The sequence below is a fragment of the Cucumis sativus genome, chromosome 2, assembly GCF_000004075.3.
Source record: "Cucumis sativus cultivar 9930 chromosome 2, Cucumber_9930_V3, whole genome shotgun sequence".
In the NCBI taxonomy this organism is placed as follows: Eukaryota; Viridiplantae; Streptophyta; class Magnoliopsida; order Cucurbitales; family Cucurbitaceae; genus Cucumis; species Cucumis sativus.
This window is the reverse complement of record NC_026656.2, coordinates 2481986-2500348: the sequence shown is the minus strand read 5'-3', so window position 1 is coordinate 2500348 and position 18363 is coordinate 2481986. Positions and strand designations below refer to the sequence as shown.

At 33.7% G+C, this 18363-nt stretch overlaps 3 protein-coding genes across 6 annotated transcripts; all 3 read right to left on the bottom strand.

Moving 5' to 3' along the window:
* Positions 1-223: 223 nt before the first annotated feature.
* Positions 224-2887, bottom strand: LOC116402060. The gene is made up of 4 exons (XM_031880819.1): positions 2606-2887; positions 1770-2510; positions 1561-1677; positions 224-1464 (listed from the first exon to the last, which is right to left on the bottom strand). The coding sequence occupies exons 1-4, from the start codon at positions 2885-2887 to the stop codon at positions 688-690; spliced, it is 1917 nt and encodes a 638-aa protein (XP_031736679.1). The 3' UTR covers positions 224-687.
* A 3178-nt stretch (positions 2888-6065) lies between these two features.
* On the bottom strand, positions 6066-13913 carry LOC101215351 (ERAD-associated E3 ubiquitin-protein ligase HRD1B). 2 transcript variants are annotated; one of them, XM_031881236.1, is made up of 8 exons: positions 13775-13913; positions 12086-12629; positions 11443-11619; positions 10486-10635; positions 10192-10397; positions 8917-9076; positions 8479-8758; positions 6066-6520 (listed from the first exon to the last, which is right to left on the bottom strand). In XM_031881236.1, the coding sequence occupies exons 2-8, from the start codon at positions 12616-12618 to the stop codon at positions 6347-6349; spliced, it is 1680 nt and encodes a 559-aa protein (XP_031737096.1). In that variant the 5' UTR covers positions 12619-12629; positions 13775-13913; the 3' UTR covers positions 6066-6346. The 2 variants fall into 2 exon arrangements, with proteins under 2 accessions (XP_031737096.1, XP_004139202.1); XM_004139154.3 differs by having other exon boundaries at positions 8917-9073.
* Positions 13914-15209: 1296 nt separating this feature from the next.
* On the bottom strand, positions 15210-17821 carry LOC101215592 (50S ribosomal protein L18). 3 transcript variants are annotated; one of them, XM_031880522.1, is made up of 4 exons: positions 17534-17811; positions 17309-17388; positions 16994-17185; positions 15210-15871 (listed from the first exon to the last, which is right to left on the bottom strand). In XM_031880522.1, the coding sequence occupies exons 3-4, from the start codon at positions 17102-17104 to the stop codon at positions 15419-15421; spliced, it is 564 nt and encodes a 187-aa protein (XP_031736382.1). In that variant the 5' UTR covers positions 17105-17185; positions 17309-17388; positions 17534-17811; the 3' UTR covers positions 15210-15418. The 3 variants fall into 3 exon arrangements, with proteins under 3 accessions (XP_031736382.1, XP_031736383.1, XP_004139203.1); XM_031880523.1 differs by having other exon boundaries at positions 17309-17364; XM_004139155.3 differs by lacking the exon at positions 17309-17388 and having other exon boundaries at positions 17534-17821.
* Positions 17822-18363: the final 542 nt, after the last annotated feature.

Here is an 18363-nt window from a genome sequence, read left to right as displayed (position 1 = left end):
AACCATTCAAATAAACGTTCTTGTGTTTTTCATTGAACATGAAAAGGATAGTCATTGACTAGAAAGTCCCTGTTCACGGTTCTAATTATTCTTAATCTAAAAAATGTGAGTAAACTCGTAATGGAGACTGCATTCTCAAATTGCAACCAGTGCCCATCATCACGCAATCTTCTTTAAAAGATCAAGGACTAAATCCAACATCCTAAACAAAATTTGTTCAAAGTTTAAAGATCAAAATAAGATAAAAATATAATTTAAACAATGTACTGTATAAGAAGCATGCAAACCTGCCTAACTTTACAAAACTACCTAGAGTTACAAAAAGTGAAATCGTTAAAAACAATTGTGCTACATAAATAACGTCCTCCATATTCACATTATTCTTGACCTACTCGAGATTTTTCATCAACAATTTGCAATCATCCTCAAATTCTACATCGCGTCAAAAACAAGTGCAGCAATGATTAAGAACCCCAGTTTGATAGAGCAATCTTGCAAGTAATTAAGCACTCGCCAACAAAATCCAATACAACAGCCAAAACCCTACTTCCCCCATCGTCACATTATCACTACTAAAAAGGTAAGATGGAATTCCAACTGCACAATGAGGGTCTGAGACTCAAAATTTCATACGCAGTCGAAGTTCTATTGCTATATGGAATTCTGGACAAAAAATGGAAATCAAAGTTAGCGATAAGAGAACGATGGACCAGCGAATGAGTACAGCGATGAAACCGGCATTGTATCTTTTTCCACATCTTTGTAGTGCACTTGATTGTAATGCGATAGAGAACCAGCAGCATGTCTCATGGGTTCAGTATCAGCTAAATAACTTCTTGAATAAGTTGGAGGGGCTGCTTCCTCCCTCCTTGATGAAAGCAGATATGGATCAATAGAAGAAAGGCCATAACGACTGTAAATTGAATCATAAGCATTGTGTTCTGTACCACTAGCAGATATTGGTCTTCGAGGTGATATTTGATGTCTAGAATCAATACTGTAAACTGGATAATCTTTCCCATTAAAGTATACTTGATCCGAATGGACTATTTCTCTCTGTGCGTGTGTCGAGACATCATCCCTGTATCTAGGCTCTAGATGTTTCAGTGGATAGTCCCTATCATGATCCCTGCGGTATGTTTCTAAAGAAGATCGAGATACAGGGTCTAAATTTCTTCTCTCTGCCCGGAGCCCATATGTTCGATAGTCCCTTTCGCTTAGGTATAAATCACGAGGAACCTCCTCTCTACGTCTAGGTGCCTCTTCTCTCTGTCGATCCCTTCCATGAGATGACAAATGGTATTTTTTCCTGGCATCATCCTTGGACTTAGAGTTCCTAATCCGAATGTCTTTAGCTTTCCCATAAACATTTCTATCCCTAATTGGTACCTCCACATGGGACAAGACAGGAGCAGCACTCGAATGGAGTGCAACTGGTCGGAAAAGATCTGAGAGCTTCCTAACCTGAAAAAATGAAATCCTAGAATGTCACCACAGGAAAAAGAGAATCAAGAGTGCTAATGAAAACCCAAGCTAGCAGAAGAAACCTGACACATCCACCTGTTTAACAGTGAGCTCGGCTTTGAACTTGTGCTTCTCATAATAGTTCTCTTGGATAGCCTCCTTGAAAACATTCTCAGGTAGTGGAAAACAATCCTTGTAAATATTGAACCGCACCTGAAATTTTAATTTTCGAATTGAGACAATGTCCTTGGCAGATGAAAAGAATAGCTTCTGGAGTAGTTTATAATAACTAACAAAACTTGAACCTGAGCAGGGAAAGCCCCATTAAAAGCCTTTGGCTCAAGTTTCATGCCACCGGTAGAGGATGCTTTATAAATCCCATACAGAAGCTTGAGATCAAAATCGTAGAGAAAGAGCTTCAAGCCAGGCTTAATTGCCAAGACAACATCCATTTTGCCAGCAGAAACACCCATTACGTTGTAGTGAAAACAATCTGGCTTCGTTTTTGCACTGCACATGAAAATCAGTCCACCAAGATTTTCTTTATTTTTATCTTCCCTTCGACTCCTTTGCTCTCTAACCTTTTCTTTCTTTTTCTGATTCTTTATGCTTTTACTTGAAGAACCAGCCTTCTCTATGATCTTCCCTTCCTTGACGCTATTTTTAGACTCAGAATTTTGCTTTTTACTAGCAGAAGTCTCTTCTCCCTTTTCTATATGCTCCTCTTTTGATACACTTTTCTTAACATTTTCCTTTTGGTTAGGCTCCTCAGTATCTTCTACCTTTTTTTCACTTACTTCCCCATTCTCCTGCAACGAACTCTTACTATTCTCCACTTTCTTTCTGACTTGCACCTTAGGACTATTCTGAAGCTTATTAGTCTTCTTTTGACTACTGGCTGGAGATTTCTTTACAATTTTCCTTTTCACCTTTAAAACTTCATTATTACTCTTCTTCTTTGACTCTGGATTGGAACTTTCAGTGGGGTTCTGAGTCAAAGGACTTTCTTCCACTTCTTGAGCTACAGGAACCTCTTTTTCCTTTTTTCATCTTCCTGTTCAACCTGTGCTTCTTTTTTTTTCAACACACTGTTAGCTGGGGATTTCTTTATAATTTTCTTTTTTACTTTCAGAACTTTTACAATTCTCTTTTTACGCAACCCTTCTTTGACGGACTTTTGAGCAGACTTCCCAGCTTCAGTGGCGCTCCCAACTTCAGTTACAGCTTCTTTCATGTCATCTACTTGTTCTGTAGGGGAGCCTTCTTTCATTTTGCTATCTTCTTGAACTGCCGAAGATACTGCTTCTTTCTCTTTGCCTTCATGTTCAGTCGAGAACTCTTCTACATTCCCCTCCATTTTTTCTACATCAGACATACGTACTTCCTTCTCCTCACATTCAGGAAAAGCAGAATCTGCTTCCATATTTGAATCTTGTTTCATGATCTACTCACATATAAATAATGAGAAAGTCAATATTGCAGCAAAGCATATTCCTTTCTGAACCTTTTTTTATTTATCCGTGAGTGTCAAGGCCAGCTTACACGCATCTCAACTATCTCACAAGGAAAACCATGACAATTTCTAAACCTCTTTCATCACAGGAAGTATAGGAGTGATGCAAAAATCAAATGAATGGTCTTCAATACATTGAATGGTGATTATTATGTTTATGTATAAGTACATCTACACATAGATTTATTTGTTATTTAAATACAGTGTGTGCCTCAAAAATAAAAAAATAAAAATTCAATTTAAAAAACAAAAAAAAAAAACTGCACTACACAGCCCTAGAGGACTATTGCATACTAGTGAGCCTCGAGCTTTCTTTTGCTTATTCTTTTCTTTGTTTTTGTTTTTCTTTTAACCAGTGCACTTCAAGCTTACTAAAAACCTACACATTTATGATAAGTTAAATAAAGATTTGCAAGGAAAGGAGGACTTTTTTTTAACTAAAAACCTACACAATCACCGTTCCCAAACATTGATTGCAAAATAACGCGTATTTGGAAAATTATGGAATCAAAAGTCCTTGTAGCAAAAAAAAAATTACAAAGAGGTTACTTCAAGTGCTTAAAGAATTGTTTTTTGGAGAAGAGTGTTAATAGAAGGACTAACGAGACTAGCATTTGTCTGGATTCCAAAAGAAAGAATGCATGTCATGTTGAGCCTTTTTTCCATCTTCATAAAACTTCAGTGAATATCATCTTGATGTAAAGATCGAAAAAAATAATTTTGTTCGCCATTGATGTTTCCCACTCGAGTTCTACACTACAAGCTTATCGAGCAATCATATAAATATAAAAATTACAACAAAAAAAAAAGAAGCAAAGGACCCCAATTGCTAAAATGAAGAATAGAGGGGGAAAAAAACCTAATGCACCAAACTCCAACCCAATAGACCTCAAGCTTACGATCAACTATAGCTCGTTCTAATCCAAATACGAAGCCTAACATGACCAATTACAAAGCCCTGTATTATGAAGCAGAAATTACAAGCAAAAGAGAAAATTCAAACCAAACATAAATTTCGAATTTACGGCAACAAAAAACACAAGACATTAGGCACTTTCGGCTCCATTTCGTCTCTCAGTCTCTCTCGAAAACCTAAAAAAGTTCAACAATAAGTTATAGAAAGAGATAGAAGAAGATGGAGAGTACCTGAGGAGACGACGAAACTTGAGAGCGATCTGAGAACAGAACCGAAAGTCTGGAAACGATGAACAATCTAGAAAGATAGGGCTTTCGCGTTCCCTTGATTGTTTGTTTCCTTATTTATTTATTTAAATAAATATGTCCGACAAGATTAAGGAAAATTGACAAAAATGACCCTCCTCTTTTTTTTTAGAAAAATGAACCTTTTTACAAAAAAAAAAAAACGTTTTTTTTATTTAGAAAATGATGGAAGTAAAAGAGAACGAAGAGAAGAGGAAATCCGAATAGAAACTAAACGAAGAGAAACGAACGAAGAACAAGCAAAGTGAAACGAAGAGGAGAAACGGAGGAAAGAGAATAGGAAACAGAATGAGGAGAAACTCTTGTTTAGTGTTTCGCAAATTTCTTATCAAATGAAAAATGTTTCTTGCTTGTTTATTGATTCCTTTTTCTATGGAATCACATTTCAAATGTGTAATTACTTCCTCAATCCTCACTGATGAATCACTTTTGATATTGATGTTTCTTGTGGATATTTTTTGGTGAGGCATTTGAGAGGGTTTTAGTGGTATAACGCCAAATACGTTGTTAAATAATCAATGATAGTTGGTTTCTTCTTAATTCGTAAATATAACATTGTATGTTTAATTACTTTTTATTCGAAAACAAACTAAGACTAAACTGACTTACCATAGTTAACATTAAAAAAAATTAACTCTAAAACCATGCATAAACAATTAAATCATGAATAAACATACTCTTGTGCCAACGTGAACAACACTTCAAATTCAAATTATCTATGTTCCGATAAAAACGATCCTCCAAATTTGTATCACCAAAACGTTGTGAAATCATTAATGTTCTTTGATAGTATTCACACATGAACTGAGAATTCGACTCCTCGAATTCAGATTAGCTAAAACCTCAAAAATATAAGTCACGGACAAAATTATCTTATCTAATTTAATTGTTTTTTCGATCAATAAGCATATTGAAATAATAAATAACATTAATACCCTTATTAATTCATTTATAACACAACCACTGTGTTTCCACAGCTTAATCGATGGACCTAAAGTTATCTCTCAATAACAAGAGAGATAAATTTCATCTCGATTAACATTGTTCTATTCGAATAAAAATTTTATAATTATTCAATTAAAGATAAGGTTTGATTACATTATAATAGGTTAGTTTTTATGTTTGACACCACGAAGATCTCATATCTCATATATATATATATAAGGACCAAAACAATCAATTATTTGAGATTATTTATAATATATGTCTATGTAATAATCTAAAAAAAAATCAATCTAATTTTTATTCTCTAATTAAAAAATGTTATTATAATTTATGAAAATTATTTTGATGTTTATAAAAAAAAAAGTGACCAACTTCACGAGCACGTAAATATTTTGATGTTTTGTTATATTTATGAAAATTGACCTTTTATTTTACTATTATTAAATACTTAGTTTTTTAGTAGATAAAAATAACCAAAGAAGAATGTTGAAAGTAGATAATAAAAAAAGAAAACTGAACTTGAGAGTCGAGTTTATAAATTTAATTTTAAAAAAATAAAGCCAAAACGATTATCAAATCGAACATTAAATAAAAAATCTAAAATTTAGCAAAGAAACTAACAATTGTACTAAAAGAAATGCACATGATTCCCAAAGGTGAGTCGAAAAATTAAAGAACTACCGATAAATGTACAAAAAGAATTAAATTCTGAGAACCAAAATGAAAAATAAAGACATGATTAATAATAGTTTTGTCATAAGAAGACCATGACAGTCATACCCTATGAACAATAGAAACCGAGATTAGCAAAGAGGTTCAACCTTTATAAAATGCCCACTTCCAAACAATCAAAGCCTTTTCATTCATGCGCATGTCAATCTAATTGCTTTTCAAGAAAAGCATCTTTTAGACTAAGAGAATATAAACAACCAAACATCTTTGAATAAAAACTCTCTTCTTTTGCTACGATATTAAAGAAAAAAAGAAGCCATTTCTTAACCATCGCATCGATTGCTTTAAAAGAGACCAAATTCAGCATTTACAACCAAACCGAACCAACCACCAACATGGCAAAAGGGAGGAAGACTGCTTTCTAAAAAGTTACCAAGTACATCTTCCGTATACAATAGACACATATCTATGTCATCATTGTGTCGATCTGCAGTCTCGTATTATTACACTATATTATTATGCACATTTATTCTATCTTACCGCCCTTTCGGTTTCTCCAGGTGGATGAGAATCTGATGAAGACAATGACGCCGACGATGATGGTGAGATAGCTAAACTTTTCCCTTTTTTATCTGCCTCGCTAGCTCCTCTTGAGCTTTCCTCAACTTTTGGTTTACGGAGAAGTTGCAGTTGATTCTGAAGGAACTGTTGGCAAATACGAAATTTTGAATTTAATAGAAGGAAAAAGGTATTGATTTCGTAAAAACCCTCAACTACGCCTAGCTCTGTTCTACTGAAATTAGTTTGAAATTGAATTGAGTACAAATTAATTTATTATGAAGATGTCTCCTTAACTTATCATTTCTAACCTCTAGTTTCTAGAAAATATAGAGTTGTTTGGAAGAACTTTAACCCTTTTTGAACAAAAATCTAAAATCAAGTTTATATATTTATTTCTTCCATCAAAACTACAAGCATCTCCTCAACTCAACCTTTAATTGAAAAATTGGAAGGGATCTACAAAAAAGCATATACAACTCCAAGGACTTGGAGAGATACAAAAAAGTATCTTTTTGAACCGAGTCCATACGAATTTCCATGAAATTCCTAAGGGCCGGTGAGGAGAAGTTGTGTGCAATCTATGGAGGATAAATATCCAAGGGCTTAAAAGAATAGGCTTCTCTCCAAGACGTTAAGTATTTCCTGAACTCAATCCACATGGCTTACATCAAAGAGTAGACGCACTGATTTAGGTAGTTTTCAAGGAGATCCTGCATGAGTTATTATAATGCACAAGTCCAAGGGCTGTTAAGGAGAATATAAAAGGCCTCCTCCTTTGATCTACACATCTTCGCTTTCTATCTTATGTGTAAGTAATTGTGAGGGATTGTTGCATAGTTTGATTGAAGGAAGATGATTGGCTTCCAAATAGTACCCTCCGGGTGCAATTTTTGCATCGGTATTTCTTATCCCTAGTCAAAGATTTCCAAATAGTTCATTAGCTAGAACTCTAGAAGTGGGTCTCTTTCCTCTTATTTTCATTTTCATAAAGCCCTTTGCAATAGAGAAGTCAATAAGTAGCCTCCTTCGACTGATATTCTCTTCTATCCAAAGAGTAAAAGTTATGTTTGGGCTCCCAATCATTGATTGCGATCCCTTCATTCTTATAGTGTTTCCATCGAAAAGTCTTCTGCATAATTTATTCCTTTCTTTCCTCCCCGTATGCTGCTCCTCTTTTCTAAAAAAACTAGGATTTTGAAAATCCTCAAAAGACATACTTCCTTTGGAAGATTAAAACCTAGTTCTTTATCCAAAGAATCTGTGTGTAAGTCTGCCTCAGAAGATTTTTTCTTTTAGTACAACTGCGGTACGGGGCATTGAACTTCTAACCTCCGGGTACGCCACTGAGCCAAGCGCACTTTGGCATTTTGAGAGTTCCTTCAACTATTCACATAATGGTGAAAAAGCTTTCTTGAACCCAATTTCCAACATAAAGACTAATTATTAAAGAAAGTAGAATTTGTTGCCATTCTAAGGATAGTTGTTGCGAATACACAGGAAGATTTTCTTAGAAATAAATTGGTTTCAAAGGAAGGTCTGAGATTTGACACATTTTATAACTCTCTCTGGAGAGCTTACTTCGAACCCTCTTGTAATGGTCCTAATCTCTTGATCACAAACAACTAGGGCTGCTAATGGTGTTTTTTCTTTTTAACTGTTAAAGGTACCTCATCTTGGTCGGCCCAGTTATTTTTGTACTCCAATTTTGAACCACAAACATCAAAGCAGTTTCTTGTTGTTGACACAGGAGGTCCAGGATACAGCACAAATAGGAAAACCAAACAGCGGTTTGGTCAATCCAGGACAACGAGAGAATCAAGACATGTTATTCTGATAATTTGAGTTCATCATGAACATCACCTAAGTATGAGAAATGATTTTTTTTTAGAAAAAAGGGTATGAGAAATGATATTGATTCAGGAGTATTATTTCCCCATGGTCAAGGCCATGTGTGCATACTAGTCAACTACTGTTCACGTTTTTTTTTTCTTTTTTCCTTCAAAAGCAGAGCTGAAGATTATACAAGGGCCCGGCAACAAGAGACTAAATAAAACATGCACTAACCAAACAAAACAGCTCACTAAGTAACGTTGATAACATACCTCAATCTGTTGTTGAAGAAATTTTTCTTGAGCTTCAAGCTGTGAGCCTGATACATTTAAACTACTGCCCAATTCCTCTATATTGTTTCCAGTGCCCTCTCGTGGCTGAAAAGGAACAAAGATATTTTGGGGAAATTGAGTGAAGGACAGGTTTGAAGGGCCGCCAGGAAATGAAAAGTATTGTGGATGTCCATTGGGAGATTGCTCTCCGTTTGTTTCTGTATTGTTAGAGTCAAACAAAGGTCTTTCAACTTGAGGAACTACTGCATATCCAAGAGACCTGTACACAAATAAACAAATTATACTAATTATAATAATAAAATTTCATACTCTTCCTTCTCTTTGCAAAGGGAGAAATGCCTCGATGTTTGTAAACTTTCTAGACCAACATAAAGGAGAAAAAACAGAAATCACGTAGTTTGTAATGAAAAGACATACCATACTAATGTGCTCGCACAAGGATAAACATACGATTTCTCATATATTGAAGCAGCGGCGGCAGCAGCTCGGACTCTAGCTTGATGATGACTTAAATTATCATTAGTAACGCCCGTGCCACTTGTACCTTGTGCAGATGAACTTGTGGTTCCTGTTCCTGCTATCAACATAATAAACAGCTCAGTCATTGTATCCAGGTTTCAGCATGGTATACCTCCATCGTGAAAAAACAATTAAATGAAGCCAGCAGTTCTATATCTGCAACAAAGACGTCCATTAGAGAAAGCAGAGATACACTAAATGGAGTCCTACAAGCATTCACAAAACAACCAAACATTTAATGTTGTTAATCCAAAGAAATGAGATTGTATAAAAGACTTCAAACAGTTTTTTAGGTAAAGAAAGCATTTTCAGCAATAATGATCATCCATTCTCAATATGCTTAAGTTCATACAGTTCTAGAATGAAACTGCTTCTTTTAGGTCTGAGTGAATGCAATTTGCTAAGAAACAAAAATATATATAACAAACTTCAACTTTAACGACAGTCTCTTAAGAAGAACAATCATGAAAACAAAAGAAATAAGAAGAGGGAAGGGAGTAGAGAGAGTCAACACCCATGCAATGAATTGAGAGGCTCAAATTTCAACTTTCACACTGATGGTGGGGCATATAATTATATACAGAGAATACTTGCAAATATTGATAGCTTATTTTTTAATGGTTGCTTCATGATCTAGATTATTTAATAGTTTTGAAACGTTAAACCAAATCTGATACTTATAAAGCACTGACACTTCTAAGCTCGGAGAAGTGTCAGTGTGGACACATGTTAGGCATGTCCGTTATTTTTTTTATATTTATTTGTGAGTGTCGGGGCTAATTTACACACACATCGAATACTATCATGGGTGTGTCCACTATTTTATTATTATTTATTTGTATCTTAACATGCTAAGACACACCATCAGCACACCAAGGGCACTCCATGTACAGAAAAATAAGAATAAAAAAATAAATAGTGAAACAAGACCCACTATCAACCGCCCCTTTAAGGGGTATTTTAAGCCAATTAAAAATAATTATGCAGTCCAAAATTTTCAAAATTCTAGAGTTTTTACACACTTTCTCCATACTAAAGATTCCAGAAAGGTCTACAGCCAGATAAAATACACATGGAGGAAATTAATAAAACTTACCTGATTAAAAATAGTACAAGACGTAGGACCCTTTAGCCAGGCAGTAAATTGAATTGAATTGTTACAAGTGCAATTACCTTGTTGGTTAGCATCAGACTGCACTCCATGATGACCGGTTGTTGTACTTGAACCTTCGGGTGGTACAACAAGGGCTCTACAAGTGGGACAAGTATGTTGTCGCTCCAACCAAGATCGGAGACAATGGACATGAAAAAGGTGTCCACATACTAGTTTCTTTGCAACTGTCATCTCTTCACGACAAATAATGCATGTTGCATCACTTCTGCAATTCCATAAAAACAACTTTAGTAGCTAACATAAAAGTACTGGAAGCATCAAAGACACAACAAGTTGACCAAGCTTGGACGCACGAATTGAGTTCTTCAGGCGTTGCATCTGGAAAACGATCGTTCATGTTTGAAGTAATCTTTCTATAACGGATGTAATCTGCAATGCGAATCCTGAAATTCCTAAAGATCTCATAAAGCTCTCGGATCAAGTGCAAAGGCACACCATAAGTCCTACAAAAGCAAAGTCAAAAGTCAGTACAGTAAAGATGTGAACTGGGAATGAAGTTAGTGTGGATGTAACTCCAAATATTATTTAAAGTTCAACAACCATGGGTAGGAGATCAAACCATCAATGGGATGGCGATTGATGTCCTATCCCATTGTGCTACATCATGCATATAGAGACAAGGAAGCTGTACATTAAACTTGTCCTTGAGCTTTAGTTAGCTTCCTTATTTCCTTATTATTAAACAGTAGGTGAAAAAATATACTTGACCATATCTATGTGTGTGTGTGTGTGATGATGAAAACAACACATTCAAAAGACAGACATATAAAAGAAAAGAATTCTAAACTTTCTACCATGTTTACAGTCTAGCAATATCCAAAAATTAATTGGTCAGACTACAAGCAAAATCATTCTTTTTTTGTGCAATGTGTGCATGTAAACAGAAATCTCTGCCTCTTTCAATCTTTAAGGGAGTAAAATTCTAAAACAACTGATTGAAAATAATAGGTATGTAAAGGATATCCAAACAAACAAGAAATACCCTATCATTCTTAAGACACTCCTACTATGACTTATGAGCCATCTCCCACAATTAACATGAAAGAAAAATATGAGAGCCATTGATACATGAAAGGACACGAATCCTAGTAACCACATCTGACTTTTTTGGTTTGCATAGTATTTCTTGAGAAGAATCAGAACCCCATTTAGATATCGGCAGTATGAGAACATTTATGCAGAAAGATATTAATTCTGAAATTCCAGTACGCAAGAATGAGATAGCTCATGGGTGTAGTTTGATTACTTACATGAAAATCACAAGAAAGAAACACAAGTACATCGACAAGTGAAGCAAGTCTCGAATAAGTTCCAAGTAAAATGTATAGACTGGTTTCCTTTCCCATTGTCCCTCCATGAGCACATCACTGACATAGAAGATATATTTCACAAATGTTGACACAGCTGTTGTCGCAAGAATCATATACCTGAAACAAGTCATTGAATTTATTTTATGTTTACATAAGACCCTCTCATGGACACAAGAAGCATAATCGGATAAAAACCTAACTCTTGCGAGCAAAGACTACAAGACAGAGCCATAAATTCTCTATATAAGAACTTAAGTATCAAATTTAAACAATAGTTTTGTGAGTTCATCTAACATGACCTTGGCATCTCTGACATTCTAACCACACCTTCATGAAATTAATGTGATACCAAATGTTCAAAAAATTTCATTATGAAACATCATAACTAATACTTGTCTAAATACAGAATCAAAATAGGAACCAAATTTCATGGTCAATTGGAAAAGCATTTTGAAATCCATTGTATAGGACTTTCCTCTTTTGTAATTTCAACATAATAATGATATGTATATTTCCTATAACAACAACGATGACCACAAAAAGGAAAGAAAAAGATATGAACCAATGGAAATTGAAAACTTACTCAAATGAAAAGAAGAGGGAAACCGAGGCCTTTCTTGTCTGTATCAGAGAATCTATCGAATTATAAAAAAACAGACTATCGAGAACAAAGAGGAAGCCTAAGAAAGAAACAATCCGGATATGAGACAACAATGGCACCGATGGAGTGGTTTCCATGTATTCAACTCTCTTCTGAGCCAGCCAATGGAGAGCTTTGATCAACAACAGAGCCGTAACCATACCCAGGAATGCAACAGAAAAATCTTGCCGAAAAATAGTGATGGCAAAGAGGATTTCCATCAACTCCTTCCATGATTGCTCGTTGAGCCTCTCAACTTCTGCTTCTCTAAGAGAACCCAGAAATATCTTTTTTGTTAGCTGCCACAAAATGCACATGATGACTAAACCCATATTGAGAAGAAGTACTAGATTTATCTTGGAGGTCGATAAATAGACCAATGCTGGGTAGAACTGCCCTCTACTGTTGAAGGCATGATAGATAACCATTATGGTTGCAATAAAACTAATCCCCGCATATGTTTGCAGCTTCATCATTCTCTACCGCACTGCCATATGAGAAGTTGAAACGTCAGCCAAATGAAACAATTAAATGATGCTAAAATAACATCGTTACCTATCTTGAAAATATTATGAATTAGTTATCTTTCAGTAAGACATTTAAACTGAGAATAATGCATAAAGAGAGTCGAAATTGTTTCATTATCATCGTTACCATGCACTTATGATAAGATAAAAGGACATTTGCAAGAAACGACCAAAGAGTTTTTTAAGCATAATTTGGGCAATCACCATTGACAAACATTGATTGCAAAAGAACGTGTGTATTTGGAAAATTAAAGCCCCATTTGGTAATATTTCGTTTTTGAAAAATCAAGCATATTTCCTCCCAATCTCTTACAGTGATTAGCATCTTCAATGGTTGCATTCTTAGCCAAATTTCAAAAACTAAAACGAATTTTTGAAAGCTGCTTTTTTTAGTTTTCAAGTTTTGGCTTGGTTTTATAAACAATTGGTAAAAAGTAGAAAACAAAGTAAGAAATTTGGAGATGGAAGCAGTATCTATAGCTTTAATTTTCCAAAACAAAATGGTTACGGGGATAAGGAATCAAAAGTCCTTTTAGCAAAAAAAAAATGATAAAGAGGTCACTTCAAGGGCTTGAAGAGTTTTTTCTTGGAGAGGGAATGTTGATAGAAGAACCAACGAGACTAGCATTTGTTTGAATTCCAAAAGAAATAAATAAATAAAGATTAAGAAAAATACATTTTTTCACCATTGATGTTTACCACTCGACTTCTAAACCACAAGCTTATCAAGCAACGATCAATACATAAAAATTCCAAAAAGAACAAAGGACTCCAATTGCTAAGACGAAGAATAAAGGAAAATCAGAAGGGAAAAAAAAAACCCAATGTGCCAAGCTCCAAACCTATAACCAAAAGCTTATCGAGAGCCGAGAGCTTGTTCTAATCCAAATACGAAGCCTAACATAAATTAATCGTAATCAATTGCAAAGCCCTAAATTCTGAAGCAGAAATCACGAGCAAAAGAAAACATTCATACCAAACATAAATTTCCAATTTACTGCAACAAAAAACAGAAGACATTAGGCAATTTAGGCTCCATTTCGTCTGTCGCCTAACGAAGTTCAACAATGACTTGTAGAAAGAGATAGAAGAAGATGGAGAGTACCTGAGAAGGCGACGAAAGTAGAGAGCGATCTGAGAACAAAACCGAAAATCTGGAAAAGATGAAGAATGTAGAAAGATAGGTATTTTCGCATTCCCTTGATTGAATCTTAATTTAAATAAATATGTCAGAGAAAATTAACAAGCTCTTAAATGACAACTTTAGCCTTTTAACTCTTTCAATTTTAATAATCAAAATTTATTTAAACTTTTTATAGAATATATTCACTTTATTTATTTAGACATTTTGAAAAATAACAAAATTTTGAATTTTATCAACGATAGAAACGAATTTGTAGATAGAAGCATATGAATATTTATTAATATTTATTATTGATACAATCTGAATATTTTATTACATCAAATGTACTATTTTTGACAATTTTCATATATTAATTCACTAGTTTTATTTTATTTTAATAATCTACCGATTTAATCTTACGATTTAATGGATACTTATTAACTCCAAGCGTATTAATTTTAGATTTATTAACTATACTTGGTGTTGGTGGGTTAAATATTTCTCAATGAAATTAGCATATTCAAATATTCCTACGAAACATATATTCATAAATGTTGAAAACTTAATTAATTTATTGAAATATTAATTGTTTTTTAGATACAAATATTAATTAATGTTTGTATATATGAAAAAGAAAGAAACTTATGCTTAATAAGAATCTTTTAAAAGTGAAATTCTCTAGAACAAAAGAGCTCGATGGCAATGAATCATCCAACTGAGACTTAACAACATCCAAACAATCACAAAACAAAGGAAAATCGTAATCTTAAAATGCATGAATTCTACGGAGAAGATGAACAATTTTCACTACGAAGATTATACTTGAAAATATAAACACTTTACGTTCAATGCAATGAACAACGAGACTGCTCGAACAATTAAAAACGAGACACAAAGGACTGGGCACACTCTGATGAGCTTTTAATCTCCTTGGCTGCAAGTTTATTCACACTAGATTTTGATCCAAAAAATTAATTTTATTGATTTTATCGGTTTTTAATACAAGTCTTGCCCACTAATTTTATCTTTTGATTCTTTCCCTTAATACATAAACTTTACAATTAAGTTTTACTTATTTCAAATTATTCTAATATCATTTTTTTCACTCAATACTCGTTTATCAATTTTTTATTAAATACTCATTTTTCATGAGTTTATTAATCAAATCAAAATAACTAAAAAAAATTACTGATAATTAAGTATTGCGAGTGAGAGATTGTTGCACTCATAAGGGAAAAAATAATAACAATTAAGTTTTACTATATTTCAAATAGTGAAACTAAGGTCCTAGTCCAACAAAACTATTGAGTAAAAAGTGACTTTTTCCCCCAAATTAATCCAATTAGATTATGCCAATAAAAGAACTTTACATTAACAAGCTGTAAACATTCTGATCCAAAATCTGAAAACTAAAATCTCTTAAAATTTGTGGAATGTACAACTTCAAGAAATTGTTCATTTCTTCAAGAAGGAAAAGGCCTTAAGAATTATTGGACAAGAAGAAGAAAAACCACTGCAATGCAGACGGTATCTAAACCTTGATATTAAAACGCCTCAATAGAAGATTCAGAAGACAATTAATCAATGATCATGAAGTGTTACTTCATAAACTATATAAGATGTTTTTTATTCAAGATAAATTTTAACATCAATCCCATTATCAATAAGAGATTGAACCACAGCTCTTATTTTGCCTTCAAATTTGTCCCTCTCTCTAGGAGTATAACTAGCGGTATAAACATCAGCTTCTCTAGCCCTCTCAGCTAAAATACGGCCAACGGCCAAACAAGCAGGTATATCTGAACGAGACTGAAGAACAGCTTTGATATCTTTTGAGTTAGTACCTGCAACAGCAACTTGTTTACAAGTCACCCTGTGTGTAAGTGATGCTGAAACAAACCGCTTTGAGATGAACACGTCAAGTGTAAATGGTTCCATGTAAGCTAAGGTCCGTTGCTTAAATGAGATGTGCTTTTTTGGATTCTTGGATTTTTTCGACTTCTGGTATGTGTATGGCCGACTATTATCATCATCTAAGAAGTCCTCTATACCAAAGAAACTTCTGGGTGCACAATGAACCTGTGATAAAGCAATCAATCATGCATTGGATAATCAAAGCCAAAGGTTTGAAAAAGTTGGACTCAATCTGAGCAAATGATTGTTCTAATGCAAAAAATGGAAAATAATTTAAACAGCATGAATATCAAAACACGATGATGATTATTCACCAAACCTTCTTGTATAACATCAAGCGAGGTTAGTCTTTTAGAAGTCAAGAAGATAGCCAATAAGAGGAAATAGGGATATACCTAGTGATTAAATATGAACATATGATCTTCTATATCAGTGTTGATGTCTAGGCAAACTTATATAAGAATTACTGTCTAGCCCTAAAACAATTCACATCGAAAACTTGTAGAATTTTTATAACTCGAATTACCAAGTTTGAAATCAACACCTCTTAAGCATCATAGAAGAGACGCTATTCAGTTTAGGAGGTGTAAAAATCTTAACTAGTTTTATGAAAATTGCCTTGCATCTTTGGAAAGACCTTCAATTTATAGGAGATAAAGTCCAACCACCCACCAAACTAACTATAATACGTATGTGAAAATGACTAAATACACGAATGAGAGTAATTTAGAAATTGTTAAAATCACTTTTATGATATTCAAAATTACTTCAAAACAAGTTTTTAATCGCTCAATATTAATTTAACATTAAGTTTACACTTTTAAAACCTGAACATCTCTTCTCCCAAGCCTAAAACTAAAATCTTCAATCAAATACACAAGTGAGGTGACCTAAGTCATTTCCCTAATAGCCAACAAACAACAACAACCAAATGAAAAAAGAAACGAAGCTCCTAAACCAAACAAAATATTGGAAACCAAACGGTTCTTAAGGGGCACCAAATGATTCGAACTAATCAAGCTTCATACGGCTTCTTGGTGTGGTCTAACCAAAGCTTTTTCAAAACTATTTGATCCATAATATTGTTGTTAGGTACATTGCCTTTTTGGTGCAAGTCAACGTTGTTTTCTGGTATGGAATGTTACCTTATTATGTAAAATTATGCAAAGAGTTGAATCTTGTGATGTAAAGATGTATAGTGTGTGGTCTTTTATTTTGGAGGTTTCACTTACTAAAAGCTGAAATATTTATAAAACAAGAATATATAGCTACGAGATGAAATTATACCTCCCCTTTATGAAAGTCACTTGTTGGCACAAGCAAATAAGGCCTGAACCTGTTCACTTCACATGCACAAACCACATGTTTCCGCATATTTCCAAGAAAGTGCTTCAACATCTTTTCCTTCTTCTACTAGCCAACTCAACCCCCCTTTGCTCTTTTGTGCTGAAAGAACCTGATTTCAGCTCCTATGAGCACCTAAAAGAAAAAAAGAGGCGAAATATTATACCTCCCAGCTACATGGAAATATTTCAGGACTCGAAGGTTTAATAAACGGACTAAACTACTAAATAAGCATGAGTACACTAGATAAGGCTTAACTTTATGATAGAAGAACACACACAGGTTCAACTTTTATGCGGCATAGTGTCGAACAGCTGTCCGGCAATACAAAGTTCATACTAGCGAGCATTTAAAATATTAAAAACAAGTAAAAAAATGGAAGAAGCCATGAATTCGAACTAAGTTATGTGCATTATTGGCAGCTTAAAATCAAAACCCATCAAGAAAACAAAGAAATAATATGAAAAGCTGAAAGAGAATTACCCAACAGAACACAAATGAAGGAAATTCAAAAGGCAAAACAAATTTCTGCGACAAAACCCTTTGTTTGGGACCAAGGGACTTGTAAGGATTTCAAATCAGAATGGATTTGAAACCACTTATTGCGTTTGAAATGGATCAAACAAAATATGACTAAGAACCGAAAACAATTGGAAGGAAACTTTTTTTGTGGAACAGCCGGAGGAAGTGAGGTAGAAGAAAGAAAGCTGACTGTGCGTTGGTGGTGATGTGCGGCTGCGACATAGCATACACAAAGGAAAAGAAGGAAAGAACTTTCAATATTTAATTTATATAATCATAAGGGTTTATTTGTAAATTAATTCCTTTCCTTAATTAAGAAAGAAAAATTATTTTAAATAACAACATTTTATAATACTTTTGTTATAAATCATGATATAAAAACACATAAATAGTAGTTAATTTTAACAAGGTATTTTCTTCTATTTTATAAATATTTTAACTATATTTAGAAATAGTTTATAAAGGAGTTTGTAACTTTTTTTTTTTCTAAGGAGTCAGTTTTTAAGCTATTTAAATTGTGTTTAACTCGATTTCTGTTTGATTAATATGATATACTTATTATAATTATACATTATTAAGGTCAAAATAAAATTGAACTACGTTTTAGAAACAAGTTGTTTCTTATTATAGTTGACGCAAGCATAAAACCAATTATAAAATTATAGTTTGAAGCCCTCTAGCAATAATCACCTTAAAACCAAATTATAAAATTGAAACCACTTTCAGATCATTTATGCATTTCTTTACAACTATATACATTCCTTTACAACTATAAAAGGTCAACTGCAGTT